Source organism: Caretta caretta, chromosome 3 (assembly GCF_965140235.1).
Source record: "Caretta caretta isolate rCarCar2 chromosome 3, rCarCar1.hap1, whole genome shotgun sequence".
Taxonomy (NCBI): Eukaryota; Metazoa; Chordata; order Testudines; family Cheloniidae; genus Caretta; species Caretta caretta.
The window spans coordinates 1618587-1635983 of record NC_134208.1 but is presented as its reverse complement, the minus strand read 5'-3'; the positions used below and the strand labels follow the sequence as shown (position 1 = coordinate 1635983).

The following is a 17397-nucleotide window of genomic DNA, read 5'->3' as shown; positions in this document are numbered from 1 at the left end:
CTGGCCAGACTCTGGCCGGCTCCTTGCTCTTGTGCCAAATACCACAGGCTAGTTGGTGAGCGTAGGCATTCAGGCCCTCACTTCCCCCAGCAGGGGCGCAGCCCCTCCTGAGCCAGCAGTGCCCCCATGGGCAAGGGGAGAGGTGAGGTGGGGAAGGGCCACGGGGGGTGGAAGGGGAAGAGATGAGGGGTGTCCATGCAGAAGGATTAGAGCTGGGTGGTCAATGAGGGGGAGCAGGTGGGGGATGGGACACAGGGGATCACTGAGGGGGAGGGTCAGGGTTGAAACTTGAGGGGGGAAAGGGTGGGTATGTGAGGGGTACTGGGGGGAGAAGCAAGATGAAGGAGAGGGCGGGTTGCTGGGTGTGTGTGGGTAGGAGGGTCAATGGGGGGTGGGGGGAAGTGAGGGGAGCTAGGTGGCGGGACTGGTAGCGTGAGGGTGGGTTGGTGATAAGGGGGTCAGTGCGCGAGAGTGGCTCTGAAGGGAGGGGGGACTGGGAATGTGGGGGTGGCCTAGAGTGAGGGGAAGGGGCTCTGGGGTGGGTGGGAGTGAGGGGGAGTTCCTGGGGAAGGGGCTATGAGCTGTTTGAAGTGGGGGGAGGGGGCTCTGGGGGAGTGGCTCTGAGCTGTTGGAGGTGGGGGGAGGGGTCTCGGGGGGAGGGGCTCTGAGCTGTCTGGAGTGGGGGGAGGGTCTCTGAGCTGTCTGAGGGGGGGGAGTGGGGTCTCTGGGGAGGGGCTCTGAGGTGGGGGGAGGCGGCTCTGAGCTGTCTGAGGTGGGGGAGTGGGGGGAAGGGGCTCTGGGGGTGGGGCTCTGAGGTGGGGGGAGTGGGGGGAGGGGCTCTGAGCTGTCTGAGGGCGGGGAGTAGGGTCTCTGGGGGAGGGGCTCTGAGCTGTCTGAGGTGGGGGGAGTGGGCTCTGGGGGAGGGGCTCTGAGGTGGTGGGAGGGGTCTCTGGGGGAGGGGCTTTGGGGTGGGGGAGTGGGGGGAAGGGGCTCTGGGGGAGGGGCTCTGAGCTGTCTGAGGGAGGGGAGTGGGCTCTGGGGGAGGGGCTCTGAGGTGGTGGGAGGGGTCTCTGGGGGAGGGGCTTTGAGCTGTCTGAGGTGGGGGAGTGGGGGGAAGGGGCTCTGGGGGAGGGGCTCTGAGCTGTCTGAGGGAGGGGAGTGGGCTCTGGGGGAGGGGCTCTGAGGTGGTGGGAGGGGTCTCTGGGGGAGGGGCTCTGAGCTGTCTGAGGTGGGGGACGGGCTCTGAGGTGGGGGGGAGAATGGCCCCTCCCAAGCGGAGACAGCCACTGCTCGGCCCCGATTGGTCCACGTGAGCGAGGCCGGGGGGGCGGGGCAGAGACGTGGCAGGGCGAGCGCGGGGCCCGGGGGCGCGTCCCCGCGCCGGCGGCCAATCAGCGCGGGCCGTGGCGCGCGCCCCCACCCCTCCCCTAGCTGCCGCGGGCGCGCGCCCTGGCTGCGCGCTGACTCGGCGGGCGCGGCGCGCGGTGACGGGCGGCCCCATGGCCTCGGCGGGCCCGGCCGGCGCGGGGCGCTGGGAGCTGGTGCGCAGGGGCCGGGGTCGGCGGCCCGCGGGGGGCGCTGGCGGGCGCAGGGCGCTGCAGGAGGCCAACAGCGGCCGCCTGCTGCCTTCGGCCTGTGAGTGGGGGCGGGGCGGAGACCCCCGGGGGGAGGAGCGGGGCTCAGCCCCCTCCGGGGGGGGTGCGGGCGGGGCGGAGACCCCCGGGGGGAGGAGCGGGGCTCAGCCCCCTCCAGGGGGGGTGCGGGCGGGGCGGAGACCGCCGGGGGGAGCGGGGCTCAGCCCCCTCCGGGGGGGGTGCGGGCGGGGCGGAGACCGCCGGGGGGAGCGGGGCTCAGCCCCCTCCAGGGGGGGTGCGGGCGGGGCGGAGACCGCCGGGGGGAGCGGGGCTCAGCCCCCTCCGGGGGGGGTGCGGGCGGGGCGGAGACCGCCGGGGGGAGCGGGGCTCAGCCCCCTCCAGGGGGGGTGCGGGCGGGGCGGAGACCGCCGGGGGGAGCGGGGCTCAGCCCCCTCCGGGGGGGGTGCGGGCGGGGCGGAGACCGCCGGGGGGAGCGGGGCTCAGCCCCCTCCGGGGGGGGTGCGGGCGGGGCGGAGACCGCCGGGGGGAGCGGGGCTCAGCCCCCTCCAGGGGGGGTGCGGGCGGGGCGGAGACCCCCGGGGGGAGGAGCGGGTCTCAGCCCCCTCCGGGGGGGGTGCGGGGTTCAGGCCCCTTTCGGGGGGGTGGAGCGGGTCTCAGCCCTCTCCTGGGGGGGGGGTGTGGGCGCGGGCGGGCTGGGGGGAGGAGGGGGCTCAGGTCCCCCTGGGGGGCAGAGCCAAATTTGTGCAGGAAATGGCCCACCTTGATTATCATGCACATTGTGAAGAGAGTTGTCACTTTGGATGGGCTATCACCAGCAGGAGAGTGAGTTTGTGTGGGGGGGGGGGGGGCGGAGGGTGAGAAAACCTGGATTTGTGTTGGAAATGGCCCAACTTGATTATCATACACATTGTAGGGAGAGTGATCACTTTAGATAAGCTATTACCAGCAGAGAGTGGGGTGGGAGGAGGTATTGTTTCATGGTCTCTGTGTGTATATAATGTCTTCTGCAGTTTCCACAGTATGCATCCGATGAAGTGAGCTGTAGCTCACGAAAGCTTATGCTCAAATAAATTGGTTAGTCTCTAAGATGCCACGAGTACTCCTTTTCTTTTTCCATATTAAATGGTGACTTGCCGTGCAGCCTATCCCGCTGCCCAGAGCTCAGCCCGGGGGGAAGGAGATGGACTGCAGGGCCAAGACTCTGTACAAGGGAGATAGTGGTTTAAGGAGCTGTAGTCCCTGGCTTGTAAAAGTTTTATTCACTTAATACTGGATTTGCTTTTTTACGGGGTCTTTTTTAGCTGATGTGCTTCATCCCAATACATCTGCTTGTACTTGAGCGGCCTCTACGGTCTCAGCCGAATGGATCACTTCCCTCTGTTTTTCTTATTTCTAGCGCCCATCACTACATCAGACACCATCTTTGAGCTGGGGTTTGAGAAAACCGTGAAGAAGCAGAACAAAGAGCAAGTGCCTCCAGCCCCTGCCCCTGAGCAGCATCACAAAAAACAGAACATGGGGAAAAATGCTAAAAAGTCAACTGCAGTTGATGCAGGACTCAAGCAAGGCAAATTCCGAACGCTGGAGGATGCACTGAAAGCTGTGAGTTTTATCTCCTACTATTGAAGCAGAAGGGTGTAAAGAGCAGTGCATCAGCAGTCAGGAGTTTATAGATGGGCCTGCTCATCTTAACTCATCCTGGTGATGTCACAAGAAGCCAGGTCCAGAGCTGCCGCAGAGCTTAGGGTGCCCGTAGTCTCCAACCTCAATGTTTATGTTTCAGAATCTGAAGAACGGCATTTCATTTGTGTAAATTAGAGCTGTCAGAGATGTATGCATTAATGTAATTAAATGCCAGCTATTTGCTCAGTGCTGTCTGACACACAAATATAGTCCTTTGCTTGGGCTTCTTAGCTTCCAAAATTCAAACCCTGATGAGGAAAGATGCACTGGACAATCCGTAGGAAAGTGTTCTCTTCGTTTCCCCCTCTTTCCATCTTACTTCTACTACCCACTGTTAAGGTTGGGGTGGGGAAGGCATTTGACTAATGTGTGCCACAGGGGCAGGTTGCATGGAAGAAGTGAGCCCTGAAGCGGTTTTTGAGGGGTATGTGTTGGGTATGGGGGCAAGATGGCGTACTGGGACTGAGGTTTTGTTCCGTGTATAGGAGAAAATAGGGTGGTGGCACTGACCGTTCTCAGCAAGCAGTTCACCACCCTGGAATACTGTGTGCTGGGACCTGTTATCTCCAGGGTTTGCACCTTCATGTTAAAGACCAGGATGGGCATGGGCCGTGTTGTAGAAATCTGTGAAGCTCATGTTAAGAAAAGCAAGAAGGTGAAATGTGGGAGTGGGCTGAAAAGGGGTCCGGAAGAATGCAGGGGGGCCAAAAGCATCATGTAAGGGAAAACGACGAGTGGCGAAACGTGTCTCTAAAGAGAAGTTCTGTGATCTCACAGTAATAAGAAAGGTCAGAGGATGTAAAGGGAAAACAGCTTTCGGGAAAAGCTTGCAGGTAATTTAACTGGATGGGAGCAGCAGAATGTAAAAACCGAGTACACAAGAATGTGAAGGTTTCTGAGCTCCCGCCTCCTGTGCTGTTCTCTCTGTTGCTCTTTTATCGTGGGGATTCGGATGCTGCCCCTGGTGCTTTCAGAGCTGTAAGAGATTGCTTGTCCAGACTAGTGGGGCAAATTGTGATGCCCAGACTACCCGTGTGCCTTGAGGAGCAGCATTCCGTTCTGCGCCAGTTCTGGAAAGTGCCCATCTTACCGCTTCCTAGAATTCAGATTTCAGAGGCTGCTGCCTTTGGTGTGTCCTAGTCCTCACTGAGCCAAACTAGTATTTTGCTATTCACCGTTGCACTGTCTGAATAAACGTCTCTGCAGAGCAGTAGGGACTCTTTGGAGTTTTAATATGCTATATGTATTGTATGACTTTTAGATCAACCTTTGGACTTTTGGATAATTTAAGCACTATGCCCGGATGTACAGACACTCTTAACTTGTGTATTATATAATTTTAACATTAGCTTTAATAACCTTTTTAAATCTTGATAGGAAAATGGTATAGGGAGTGTACTGCCTCTGTCCCAGTATCATCATTCTAGTGCCCCCAGTGCAAATGAGATGAGATGGGGGCACTCCCGGCTACTGTCTTGGTGTGTCTAGTGCCATTCTTGGAGGTCACGTTGATTATTTGAAGTGAACATTGACTTCCTTTTTAAAAAAACCAAACATCTTGTTGCTATGCCTGGCCAAAGCCCAAGCTGGGACTTTCTTTTTGTTCTGTGTTCTTACAGCGCCTAGCCCAATGGGGCCTGGCCCATGACTGGGGCTCCTGGGTGCTACTATAATCCCAAAAAGAACGAGGAGTACTTGTGGCACCTTAGAGACTAACAAATTTATTTGAGCATAAGCTTTCGTGGTCTAATGCCCACTTCATCAGATGCATGCAGTGGAAAATACAGTAGGAAGCTAGATATATACATAGAACATGAAAAAATGGGGGTTGTCATAACTCTAACAAGACGAATCGATTAAGGTGGGCTATTATCAGCAGGAGAAAAAAATGTTTGTAGTGATAATCAGGATGGCTCATTCGAACAGTTGACAAGAAGGTGTGAGTAAGAGTAGGGGGAAATTACTGCTAGAATGTTTGTCTGCCTAGGTGCTTATACAGCGCCCATTGGCGTGGTACCTGAGTGTAGACTGACTCTTAGAAAAGCCAGACAAGGATTACATTGAAGCTTGTCATGGGATAATGAAGACGTGGTGCACCAGCTGTCTGCTGGGCTCCTGTATTCAGTTCCTTCTCTTTAATCTAGGTTCTTATTCCATGCTCATCATAGGGGTGTCTGTTACATTTCTGTTGGAGAAGGACGTTACCATTTACATTCGATTTCTGGTTTAAGCCAAATTCACGTTGTGCGTCAGTGTTAATTGTTGGTTTCAGAGTAACTGCCGTGTTAGTCTGTATTCGCAAAAAGAAATGGAGGACTTGTGGCAACTTCGAGACTAACCAATTTATTTGAGCATAAGCTTTCGTGAGCTATAGTGAGCTGTAGCTCACGAAAGCTTATGCTCAGATAAATTGGTTAGTCTCTAAGGTGCCACAAGTACTCCTTTTCTTTTAGTGTTAGTTGTGTTTGTGTTTTACAAGAAGGATAGACGTTAGGCGTTAAAAAGAGCAATCCAAACCAAATGAGTGTGGAACGGGATAAATAGCCTGGCTTTTAGAATGGAATTCCTAATAGAAGTTAGGAAGCTTACATGACTGGTCCCTGGGGGTGGAGTGAACTAGTGCACAATGATCCAGTAATGTTTCCAGGCAAACAGGCCCTCTTGGCTTTGGGTGTGTTTACAAATGTAGCAAGAGATGGTCCCTGCCTTGAAGAGCTTCAAATCTAATTTTAAAACAAGATGTGCCAAATAGGTAGAGGGTGACAATGATAAGAACGTATCTTGAAGTAGACTAGTTATTGGCCCAGTGTGCTGGTTCTCGGTCGTTCAGACAAGCAAGGAATCTTGCTGTCCAGTCACTTCCTACCTCCAGGTCTCTGTGCAGGTTGATGCCCCAAAGTGCACTGATTCTGATACAAATGCAGTTGTGCGTAGTGGTAAGTGTGGATAACTCAGCATGGTTGACTCTCAGACTGCTTGGAAAAATGCAGCTACGTACTATCTCGTTATCTTCGGATTATGCCTTTGGTAACACCTGGTTTTCCCTTTGCCAGTTGGTGGGGATGCACACAGTGAACCAACTGGCTTTGTAATTGAAACTTAGCACATAGTTCTGTTGCTGCAAAAAATAGTTGAGTCCAGCTGTGACTCCCTTTCAGCTGTTGGCTTGCCAGTGCTAACAGGTGCATACGGTGGAGAAAACACATTTTAGTCACCAGCTCTGACTTTCATATTCATGGGGAGCAAGAAGGGGCAAGTTCTGCACAGTCTCTTTTCAGTTTAGAGCAGCGTTCTATTTTTATTTGCTTTACTGAATTTCAGTCTTGCTATAAAAATCTGTTCAGTTCTGGACAAGTGTTCAGGTCCCTGCATATTTTTTTATTCTTCTCTTTGGGCTCAGCATCGGCCTTTACCGGTTTTAATAGTTTCTATGTAAAGAAACAAAACCAGATCTTGTGGATCAGTATCACTGCTGCTGTTCCTGTAAGGATGCAAAGGGTCGGTGAGTGGGGGAGCAGTGAAGGTCGCGGCCCTAGGAAGCCTGTATGTCCTATATTGGAAATGCAGGGCTCTTCTTGAACCAGTACAGATGGAAATGTAGTTCAACTGTCTTTTTACACAATCTTCCTGAACTAATTTATATTTCAGATCTCACTCTTCCATACTGAGGGTACTTAGGATTCAGATCCATTCTCTGAATCTCAGATTGAGATTTTATACCATGTTCTTTGTGTGTCTTTTACAGCTTGATTTGACAGAACTTCAGAAGGAGCTGGATAAAAGTCAGAACGTGTTTCCTGAGAACCCATCTGTGTGGGTTAAAGACCTGGCTGGATATCTAAACTACAAGCTGCAGACCCCTCGGAGCGACCCCACTCTCAGCCAGCATACTCCTGGTCAGTGACTCTTTAAAGAACAAACTGTCCAGTGTGAAATGCTTGAGCGGCACGAGGGCAGTAAAACCTCATTCTGGTCGCCGTGCTCTGCTCTTGCATGTTGCTTTACAAACACTGATGCCAGCCTGATAATAGAGACATCTTGGTCAGTTCTGATGTGCCCTTGAGCTAGGTGCTTTGAAGACACACACACTGAATCTACGCTGGCAAAAATGGGCCCATAACTCAACACCCATGGGTGCACTCAGAAAAGGAGTTGGAGTGATGGCACCTGCGGTGTAAACAGAACTTAGGCATTTTTACCGCTCTGCTGTCTAACCCTGCTCCGAGCAGGTCTGCGTGATATGGTGCTTGAAATTAGCCCACCTACTTAATAGCTAGTGGTCTAATCATCACCATAAGGAAACTTGCTAACTGTAACGTTAAGATACAGGTCTCGTTTTAAACCCAAATTGATCCCTTCCTTATAAACCTGCTCCCATTTTTATCCCTGCATATTTATGTCACAGAGGAAAAATTTTGAACCTGAGGTTGAGTTAATGCACAATATGCTAAAGAAAACCAGTGCTCATCAGGGCTGTAGTTCTGTTGTCCCTCACAGGCACAGATCGTGGTCCTGGCGGGTGAGAGCACAAGATGGTGTATTAGTTGGTGTCTGCAACAGACCATGAAATCACAGCAGGGAACCAGATGACCACATCCTTATGCACCTGTCTATAATGTGTAGGGGGAAAAGGTGCATAATCACTTGGGACTTTAGTTTGAGTGACACCTGCGGGAGGTCTCAAGCTACCAGTAGTGTAACATCCTTGGAATGTCTCATAACATCCTTGGAATGTCTCAACAGTACAGATGACAATTTCCTAACCCAGAAAGTGTTGCAGCCAACCTGGGGAAAGACATTCTGTATTAGATCATGTCCTAACAGATAGAGAGGAACTGATCACTGAACTAAAAATTAATGGTAGCTTAGGTACAAGTGGTCATGACTTGATCACATTTAGAATGCACAACCAGCATAAAGTCCAGACCAGTAATATACATACTTGGTGCTTTAATAGGGCCAGTTTCGCAAAGCTGAAAGCAATTACGAGCCAGATCAGTTGGGAGGAAGAGTTTAATCAGAAAAATGTGAACGATAATTGGGAATCATTTAAGGACACTTTACTAGATGCCTCCAAAGGCACAATCTCACAATCGAGGAAGAAGGCTGTGCTGTTTCAAAAATTGATCTGGTTTAGAGGGGAAGTGAAGGCAGCTATAAAAATATATATATTTTTATATATATATATATATTTTTATATATAACAAATAGAAGAAAGGGGAAGTTGACAGTAATGAATATAAATCAGAAGTTAAAAATCGTAGAAAATTGATCAGGGAAGCCAAGGGACACAAGGAGAAATCTATGGCTGCAAAGTTCAGGACAATAAGGCGCTTTTTAAATATATTAGGAACAAAAAGAATCCTGACAATGATATTGGTCCACTACTAAATGGAAATAGTAGAATTATCAATAATCATGCAGAAGAGACAAAACTGTTCAATATATATTTCTGTTCTGTATTTGGGGGAAAGACACATGATATAGTCTCATCATATGGTGATGATAGCACTCTTTCCACTCCACTGGTATTTCTGGAGGATGTTAAATAGAAGCTACTAAAGTCAGACTTTTTAAAATCCGTGAGTCTCGATGATTTGCGTCCAAGAGTTTTGAAAGAACTGGCTACTAATGTTGATTTTTCAGTAAGTCTTGGAGCACTGGGGAAGTTCCAGAAGATTGAAGAAAGGCTGATGATGTGCCAGTTTTTAAAAGGGTAAATGGATGACCCAGGTAACTGTGGGCCTGTCAGGCTGACATTGATCCCTGGCAACATAATGGAGCAGCTGATATAAGACTATTAATAATAGGGTAATATAATTAATGCAAAGCAACAAGGGTGTATGGAGATCAACCCTGTCAAACTAACTTAACATCTTTTTTTGATGAGATTACAAGTTTATTTGATCAACATAATAGTGTTGAGATAATATACTTAGACTTCTCTCTAGGCATTTGACGGCACCCCATAACATTTTGATTAAAAAACTAGATTGATATAAAATTAACACTGCACAAATTAAATGGATTCAAAACTGGCTCACAGATAGGTCTCAAACTGTAATTGTAAATGAGGTGTGTGTAGTGGGGTCCTGACGGGATCAGTTCTAGGCCATACGCTCTTTATCCTTTGAGTGACCAAGAAGAAAAGCATAAAATCATCACAGACAAAGATTGCAGATGACCCAAAACCTGTGGGTGTGTGGTAAATATTTAAGGAAACAGGTCCCTGGTTCAGAGCTATCTGGGTCTCTGCTTCCTCCCAGTTTACGAAAACAACGTGTGTTTTAATATGGCTAAAAGCATATATCTAGTAACAAGAAATGCAGGCCATTTTTACATATTACATATAATCAGCTGAACATGATCTCCCAGTGTGAAGCTGTGGCCAAAAGAGCTAATGTGATCCTGCATAAACGTAAATCTCCAGTAGGAGCAGAGAGGTTATTTGATCTCTGTATTTAGCATTAGCGTGACTGCTGCTGGAATACTGTGCCCAGTTTTGGTGCCCACAGTTCAAGAAGGATGCTGATAATTTGGAGAGTGGTCAGAGAAGAGCCATGAATATGATTAAAGGACTAGAAAACCTGCCTTATAATGATAGACTCAAGGAGCTCAATCTATTTAGTTTAGCAAAGAGAAGGATAAGGAGTGACTTGATCACAGTCTGTAAGTATTTACATGGGGAACAAATAGTTGATGGGCTCTTCAGTCTAGCAGAGAAAGATCCAGTGGATAAAGGTAGAAGCTAGACAAGTTCAGACTGGCAATAAGGTAAATATTTAACAGGGAGAGTAATTAACCAGTGGAACAATTTCCCAAGGCCTGTGGTTGATTTTCCATCACTGACCATTTTTAAATTAAGATAAGCTGTTTTACTAAAAGATCGGCTTTAGGAATTATTTTTGAAGTTCTCAGGAGGTCAGACTAGATCAATGGTCCCCAAACTATGGGGCACGCCCCGCTAGGGGGGCGTGGAGAAATGTTTAAGGGGGCGCGGGGGAACGTTGGGGTGGGTGGCGGAGTCCAGGCCAACTCCCATGTGGGGAGGGAGCGCCCCGGCCCCCTTGTCCCCCTCTGGCCATCGGCCCCAGCCGTGGTCCTCGTCCTGGCTCCCAACCAAGGCTCCTGGGGGTGTGTGTGTGGAGCATGGACAGCGGTAAGGAGGGGCACGACGTAAAAAGTGTGGGGACCACTGGACAAGATGGTCCCAGTGGTCCCTTCTGGCCTTGGAATGTAGGAATCTGAGGACTAAAGGAGCGGAGGGCTGAGTATGTTGACTTTGGCCTTATCTATGCTAGGCTTGCATGACATTTTTGGTAGTGGCTACTGCTAGCTCAGCAGCACCAGAGGAAACCTAGAGACTTGGTTCCAAGCAGCCACTGGATTTTAATCTTTGGATTTTAAAGCTCACTCTGCATATGAGCCGTGTGCTGGTGCCCATCTGTTTCAGATCCTTTGCATGTGCACACATTATACAAAGCGAAATGTTTTTCATTTAAAAAGTAGCTTTTCCTCAGTCAGCAGGCTTTTGTGTACCTCGAGGGTGGAACAGAATCATAACCCTTATCTGTGACTGTGCAGATAAAGCATGGGCCACTGCTTAATTTTGTGTACTTCTGTAATCTGACATCTGCATACGCCAGTTAAAAAGTCACAGTCTTCACACATGGCAGAGAACTGACAAATTAGTGACTTTCCTTAATCCTACCTGCTCCCCAAGAGCCTACATTTTCTCACCTGGTCTTCTAAAATTGGGCAACAAAGTTCCTGTGTGGCCGTGGCTCTCAAACGTTTTGTTTTGGCAGCCCCTCTCAAACAGCAAGCCTCTGAGTGCGACTCCTCTTATAAATTAAAAACACCTTTTTCTGTTGAACACTATTTTAAATGCTAAATTTATAATCCTGTTCAAAATGAATTTACGTTTTCTCACCGCTTTTAAATTGAGACTAAAACACATTTTTATTGAATGATTGTTATAAGCATAAAACTTACCTTGTTAACTAGTTACTTTTTAATACTGGGGAGGGCTCAAAGAAACTTGGTCGATATCACTTTTCGCAGCAGACTTAGCACCCTGTTACTATCTTTACCTCTGCGCGGCTGCTGACGGAGGCGCATCCTACAGAACCGGGCAGCCCTGAAAGCAGCGGCCGCGCAGAAGAAAGGGTGGGAATGGGGCACTAAGTCTGCTGTGAAAAGTGATATTTGTATGTTTGTTAGTCACTTTTCACAGCCTCCCAGCTGCCTTCGGAGATAGGTGGCTGGAGAGCAGGGGCTGCTGGCTGGGTGCCCAGCTCTAAAGGCAGTGCTGCTACCAGCAGCAGGAGTGCAGAAGTAAGACTAGCAATGCCACACCATGCCACCCTTACTTCTGTGCAACATTTGATATTTGTGCTGTGGAGTTTGGCTCGGGGAGGGGTGGGGTGGGGGGGGAAGGCAAATTTGGAGTGGCTATTGCCCCTGCAAGGGCTGCCCCCCAGCACCGCCCCTGCCTGTGTGGCTGACCGTTAAATTATAAATTACTTTTTTTTGCTGATCTCAGTGTTCTGATTGCTCTGCGTTTAATGCAGCTCGTCAGCTGCTGAACAGTCAAGCCCTCTCATGTTGTCTCAGTCCCACTTCTTTAGTCTCAAAACAACAAACCTGCGTGCACGATGCTCCAATCCCCAGAGTCCAGTTTCCTTAAGGTGGTGGTATTACAAACGTATATTTTGTTTAGGAACAATGATCGCTGCATCTTATGGTTGCAATACTTTCTGAAGTAAATGCGCTACATGGCGATGGAAAGGTGTGTGTAACTTTCTAAAACGCTAGATTTAAATTATATATTTTATAGCAGTTGCTCTCTTTTGTGCATATACTTGTGACCCCCTACTTAATAATCGAGCGACTCCCACCTGCAGTTTGAGATCCCCTACGGTCCTTGCTAACTCACTTCTGGAGCACTGCTGATGCCTGGGAAACTGCGATTTAATCATAGGACAGCATGACTTGCTCCGGTGGTGGTTCACTGTCTACCTGGAAGCAAGAATCTGAATACAAAGGTCTCTGTTCATCCATCGTGAAAGGGACAATTGTAAAGACAGATTATTTGCAGGAATCTCTTCTGCTTTATGCATTGCCAAACCACCGAGTTTCGTTCCTGTAGATTAGAAGACAGAGACAGCACCGTGATGTTTTGTCCCCCAAATCCCACGTGACTCCGGTGAAACCAGCAGTTAAAAAATAGTCTTTTTATTCCTAAACTCTGCACGCTTCCTCTGGCGTAACTGAGAATAGGAGTCGCTTATTGACCCTGCATTGCACATGTTCCCTTGAAGCCACTTGCAAGCTTTTATAGTAGCATTTATTAATGTGGGCCCATGAAATTCCCTCACACTTGTGTGTTCTTCTGACTCCAGATTACCCCTACAGTCTTGTGAACAAGGAGCTGAGAAGCATCATCAAGTCCCTGCTAGTGAAAGCCTCCAGCGTGCTGGAGCTCTTCTTCGATCACTGTATTTATACGATGTTGCAAGAGCTGGACAAAACTCCTGGTAAGAGCCACCTGGACCAGGGCCCGGTCAGTTCAGTATCTCTAGGCTATGGGTATTGCCTATGTTCAGTCGTTCCAAGAACGACTAGAACAGGAGGCTCATTCTCAGGCCCAGCCTAGAGGTAGTAGGTTTGAGACATTCTGGGGCTGAGGAAGGTTTTGAAGCGGCAGGAATCTCTCGCTGTGTATTTCTGTTTATCACTAGCCACTACCCTAACAGCTTGTAGGCACTTGTATGGTAAAGCATGCAGACTGCTGGGGGGAGCCCATTCTGATTGATTTGCATTTCTGATAGTTGCAGCTCAGATTTGGGCTCGGTAGGACCGTAGCAGGGAGGGAATTCCTGAGCTGAGAATGCCTCATGGAAAATACCCTCCTCCCAGCCCCTTTTTTCCCTTGTATTTTTGGCACACGCTTTCAACAGCAAGCCTAGAGTGATCATTATACGATGCTTGCTTGTTTAAGTAAGAAAACCGCGAACACGTGACCAGTGTGTGAACTGATGCTGTCCATTTGTGACTCTGTGGGCTGCCTAAAACAACAGCTCTGAGAGGTGTGAATTGCCCCATTTGTCTCAATGAGTGTTAACTCTGAAACCTAAAGATACCATAAATACCAACATTAACTATTTCACTGCTGATCATTTTAGCAGAGCCATTCCGCTAATGTGCTGACCTCACAATCGGAAAGAGCTTCCTGTGCTTCTTCCACCTTCACCTTTTAATTCACAGGGAGCTGCCACTGGTTCAGTGCTGCAGCGTGGCTGCAGTGTGCACAACTTGTGATCATAGTGAAGCACTAAGGAACGAATGAGCTGCTTCTCATAACCATCACCAGCCACTGTCTTCCTGCCTCCCCCACCCCCCGTGTCCCTTTTTAATTTAAACCAGGATGGGGTTAGCCCCAGGCTGCTCCACAGAGTTACCCCGTGGCTGTATCTGTCTGGGAGCCAGCAGAAGCCACCTCTGCATTCCTTGGAAGCCTGGGCTAGGCAGGAGGTTTTTCTGCCTGGAGAAGCCTGTTTTCTTGGAAACTTGGGTGACTCAGTTGTGGAGTGGTTGGGGCAGGGGCTGCTGGGGATCACCACAGTGGGGGTGATTATCTCTCAGGGGTGGGACTGTGCTTCCGTTCTAACAGAGGCAGTTGTGTGCTACCAGCACAGCTGAGAGAGGAGGGAGGGACCCAGAGTGGGAATGGAAAGCAAGGAGGGTGGATAAGAAAGAAGTGGACCCGAAAGCATCATGCTGGGCCCCACCTCTGTTATGAAAGGGTTAGTGAGCAAAAGGGAGTGCCGCTGGATGCGGGAACGGGTTGTGTGAACCCAGCTGGGTGTGCCGTTTGGGGGTGTGTGTGGAGGGGTAACCCTTCAGTTTTTGGACATTGTAGGGAGAAGAGAGATGTGTTTAAAAGCAACATAACCTTCAAATGCTGGGACTCCAGCTTAGTCTGAGCCTGGTGTGGCATGTTTTGCAGGGGAGTCGCTGCATGGATACCGGATCTGCATACAGGCAGTGGTGCTGGACAAGCCTAAAATTGCAACCGTGAATCTGGGCAAGGTGAGCTGAATGTGTGTCTCCAGCTACTAGGCTGGCCTGTTCGTAAAACCAAACAGCGGTTCCCCTCCTAACAAGCGGGTCCTGCTGGTCCTTCAGAAAGATCTCTTGCTTCATGAGCCACAAGGGATCTGCTTAGCTTAGTGGAGAGAGCCATGAGCCTTCTGAGCACCCCCATATGCTGACCAGCATGCATAGAACATACTGATGGATCATTCAGATAGAGCAGTGGGTCTCAACCAGGGGTATGCAGAGGTCTTCCAGGGGATAGATCAACTCATCTAGATATTTGCCTAGTTTTTCAACAGGCTACATAAAAAGCACTAGTGAAGTCAGTACAAACTACAATTTCCTACAGACACTGACTTGTTTCTACTGCTCTATATACACTATATGCTGAAATGTAAGTACAATATTTATATTTCAGTTGATTTATTTTATAGTTATATGATAACAACAAGAAAGTAAGGTTTCAGAGTAGCAGCCGTGTTAGTCTGTATCCGCAAAAAGAATAGGAGGACTTGCGGCACCTTAGAGACTAAGAAATTTATTTGAGCATAAGCTTTTGTGAGCTATAGCTCACTTCATCGGATGCATCCAGTGAAGTGAGCTGTAGCTCACAAAAGCTTATGCTCAGATAAATTTGTTAGTCTCTAAGGTGCCACAGATACTCCTTTTCAGTACTGGTGGGCTGTGATACTTTTTTATTTTTATGTCTGATTTTGTAAGCAAGTAGTTTTTAAGTGAGGTGAAACTTGGGGGTACGAAAGACAAACCCTGAAAAGGGTACAGTTGTCTGGAAAGGTTGAGAGCCACTGAGTTAGAGTATTCCTGACAGCTGCCTTCCCAAAAGGGATATGGTCGGAAAATTTCCTGAGGGTAGAAATAGCCCACAATAAACAGGTGGATGTCAGTGCCTCCTGCCCAGATGCTAGAGTCACAGTAAATAACAGGTACCACGTTTTGCCACTCCCTTGAAGAATCTCATTCCTGTCTAGTAACCTGTTTCCCTGTTAGAGGTCACTGCACTCTTTTATCATAGAATCATAGACAATCAGGGTAGGAAGGGACCTCAAGAGGTCATCTAGTCCCACCCCCTGCTCAAAGCAGGACCAATCCCCAATTTTTGCCCCAGAGCCCTAAATGGCCCCCTCAAGGACTGAACTCACAACGCTGGGTTTAGCAGGCCAATACTCAAACCACTGAGCTTTTCTCTGGGCTGGAGAGAGTGGAGAAGGAAGTTTACCTGTTAGCTTTGCTTATTGGTGTTAATTAGTGATGAGATCCACTTTTTTAACATCGCACTGGTTCAAAGCAAACGAACGCCACTGACTTTGGCATGTGGGCCATGCAGTCACTACGGTTGTGCCCTGGGCTGTGGCTCTGCCTTGTGCCATCCCATTGTGCTGCTGACTCTGCTTTTCTGGCCCATTATAGTTTGAACCCTGTGTTCCTGTGGCCCAGAACAAACCACAATTTCACTTTTATGTGACCTCTTGTGGTTTGTTTTAATTAATGTCTGGCCAGAAGAAGAGAAGGCAGGAGTGGATGGGGCCCCACCTGTGAGAATTGGATGGCATGGCTGAGTTCTGGAAGGCCACACTCTGGAAAACCTGGAGTTAGCTGGATGCTGTGAGCTTTCCCTCTTTTTGTCCCCCCATAAAACTGCTCTTTGGCCCGGCTCTGAAGGTTTCTGTGAGCCGCTATGGAACAGGCAGTTTCTTTAATGAATGTTAAAAAATCCAACCCCCAGGCCTCCACACTGACTCGCTCGGTTTCACTTTGGGACACAGCTGCCTGAGCTGTCTGCCCCAGCTCCCCATGCTGCGCAGCGGCCGGGGGAGGTCACTAAGGCTCCGTATTGGCAACAACCAGGCTGACAGGTGTTTGAGATGGACCTTTTTTCTGACTGTAAGTGTGCTCAGAAAAGTGAGGGGCTAATGGCACTAACCGCGGAATCAGGCGTATTGCATCCTGGGGCTGTGTGAGCTTCTCTCATACGGCTCATACGCTGTGCACCTGCTTGCAAGAACTAGGATACTGGGAAGAAACAGTGGCCTCTTGCCGCTGCTCCTGGAAGGGTAGGATTGCTCTGCACCCATCTTTGCCTGCTCTGTTCTCTTTGTCTCTGTCCCAGCAGACCCCCTTAAGAGATGTCTGTCCACACCTGACTCCCTCTTTGGTTTCCAGCTTAGGTCTTTTCTTCTCTGCTGCTCTTCTCTCTTGGCTGCTGGTTGCAAGGTGTTAACTTCCCGTGGGGTTTCCATTGAGCCTTCCAGATTCTCCATTCACATGAGTGTATTGGAGCGAGTCCTTGTGAAGAGTCTGCTTCCAGCTAGGCGATGCCTACGCTACGGGCATGACGGTGGCATGGCTGCGGCACTGTAGCCATGCTGCTGTGGCTGCAGAACGGGTTATTCAGTTGATGTGTCTGTCTCTCCCCGCGCAGCAGTAGCTCAGTTGACGGACGCATCCTTCTGTCGCCCTAGTCACGTCTATACCAAGGGTTAGGTCAGCTTATCTGACGTCGCCCTGACACCCCTGAGCAGCATCGTTATGTTGAGGAAGCGTAGACCAGGCCTCAGTGTATATCACTACCAAGTGCACAGGGCTTCCGAAGCTGGCATATGGATCATAAAAACATTACAGAAAATTCCCACATTCGTTGCATAGGCATCACCCAAGAAGCATCAGTTATTCTGCCTGTAGTAAGATGAGGCCCTGAAACATAAACCCTTGGTATTAGAGACCTGGTATGAGGCCTGAACTAAAGTAATGGTCAAGACTTTGCTAACATAAAGCAAAGTTAAGTTGTGAGCCAGAGGCAGGCCCTGCTCATAAAAGCTGGCAAGAAGGTGGCTGCTAATTGCACATATACACATCTTATCTTCAGGGATGCATCTTATATACAAGTACAGACCAGTTACACATCACTCCTGAGGCATCGAGGTACAACCCCTCTGCGTGTTGGGGTGCTGCCTCTCTCCTGGTACGTGTTGGTTTGAACAAACAAGTCTGTCCATCATAT

General features: G+C 49.4%; 1 protein-coding gene across 2 annotated transcripts in view; it reads left to right on the top strand.

Moving 5' to 3' along the window:
* The first annotated feature begins 1484 nt into the window (after window positions 1–1484).
* Window positions 1485–17397, top strand: part of TMEM214 (transmembrane protein 214) — a 37791-nt gene continuing 21878 nt past the window's right edge. For both annotated transcript variants that reach the window (XM_048846087.2, XM_048846086.2), the window contains exons 1-5: window positions 1485–1635; window positions 2992–3197; window positions 7024–7174; window positions 12683–12817; window positions 14290–14372. In XM_048846087.2, the coding sequence (XP_048702044.2) occupies window positions 1500–1635; window positions 2992–3197; window positions 7024–7174; window positions 12683–12817; window positions 14290–14372 (711 nt within the window). In that variant the 5' untranslated portion in view covers window positions 1485–1499. The remainder of the gene's footprint in view (window positions 1636–2991; window positions 3198–7023; window positions 7175–12682; window positions 12818–14289; window positions 14373–17397) is intronic.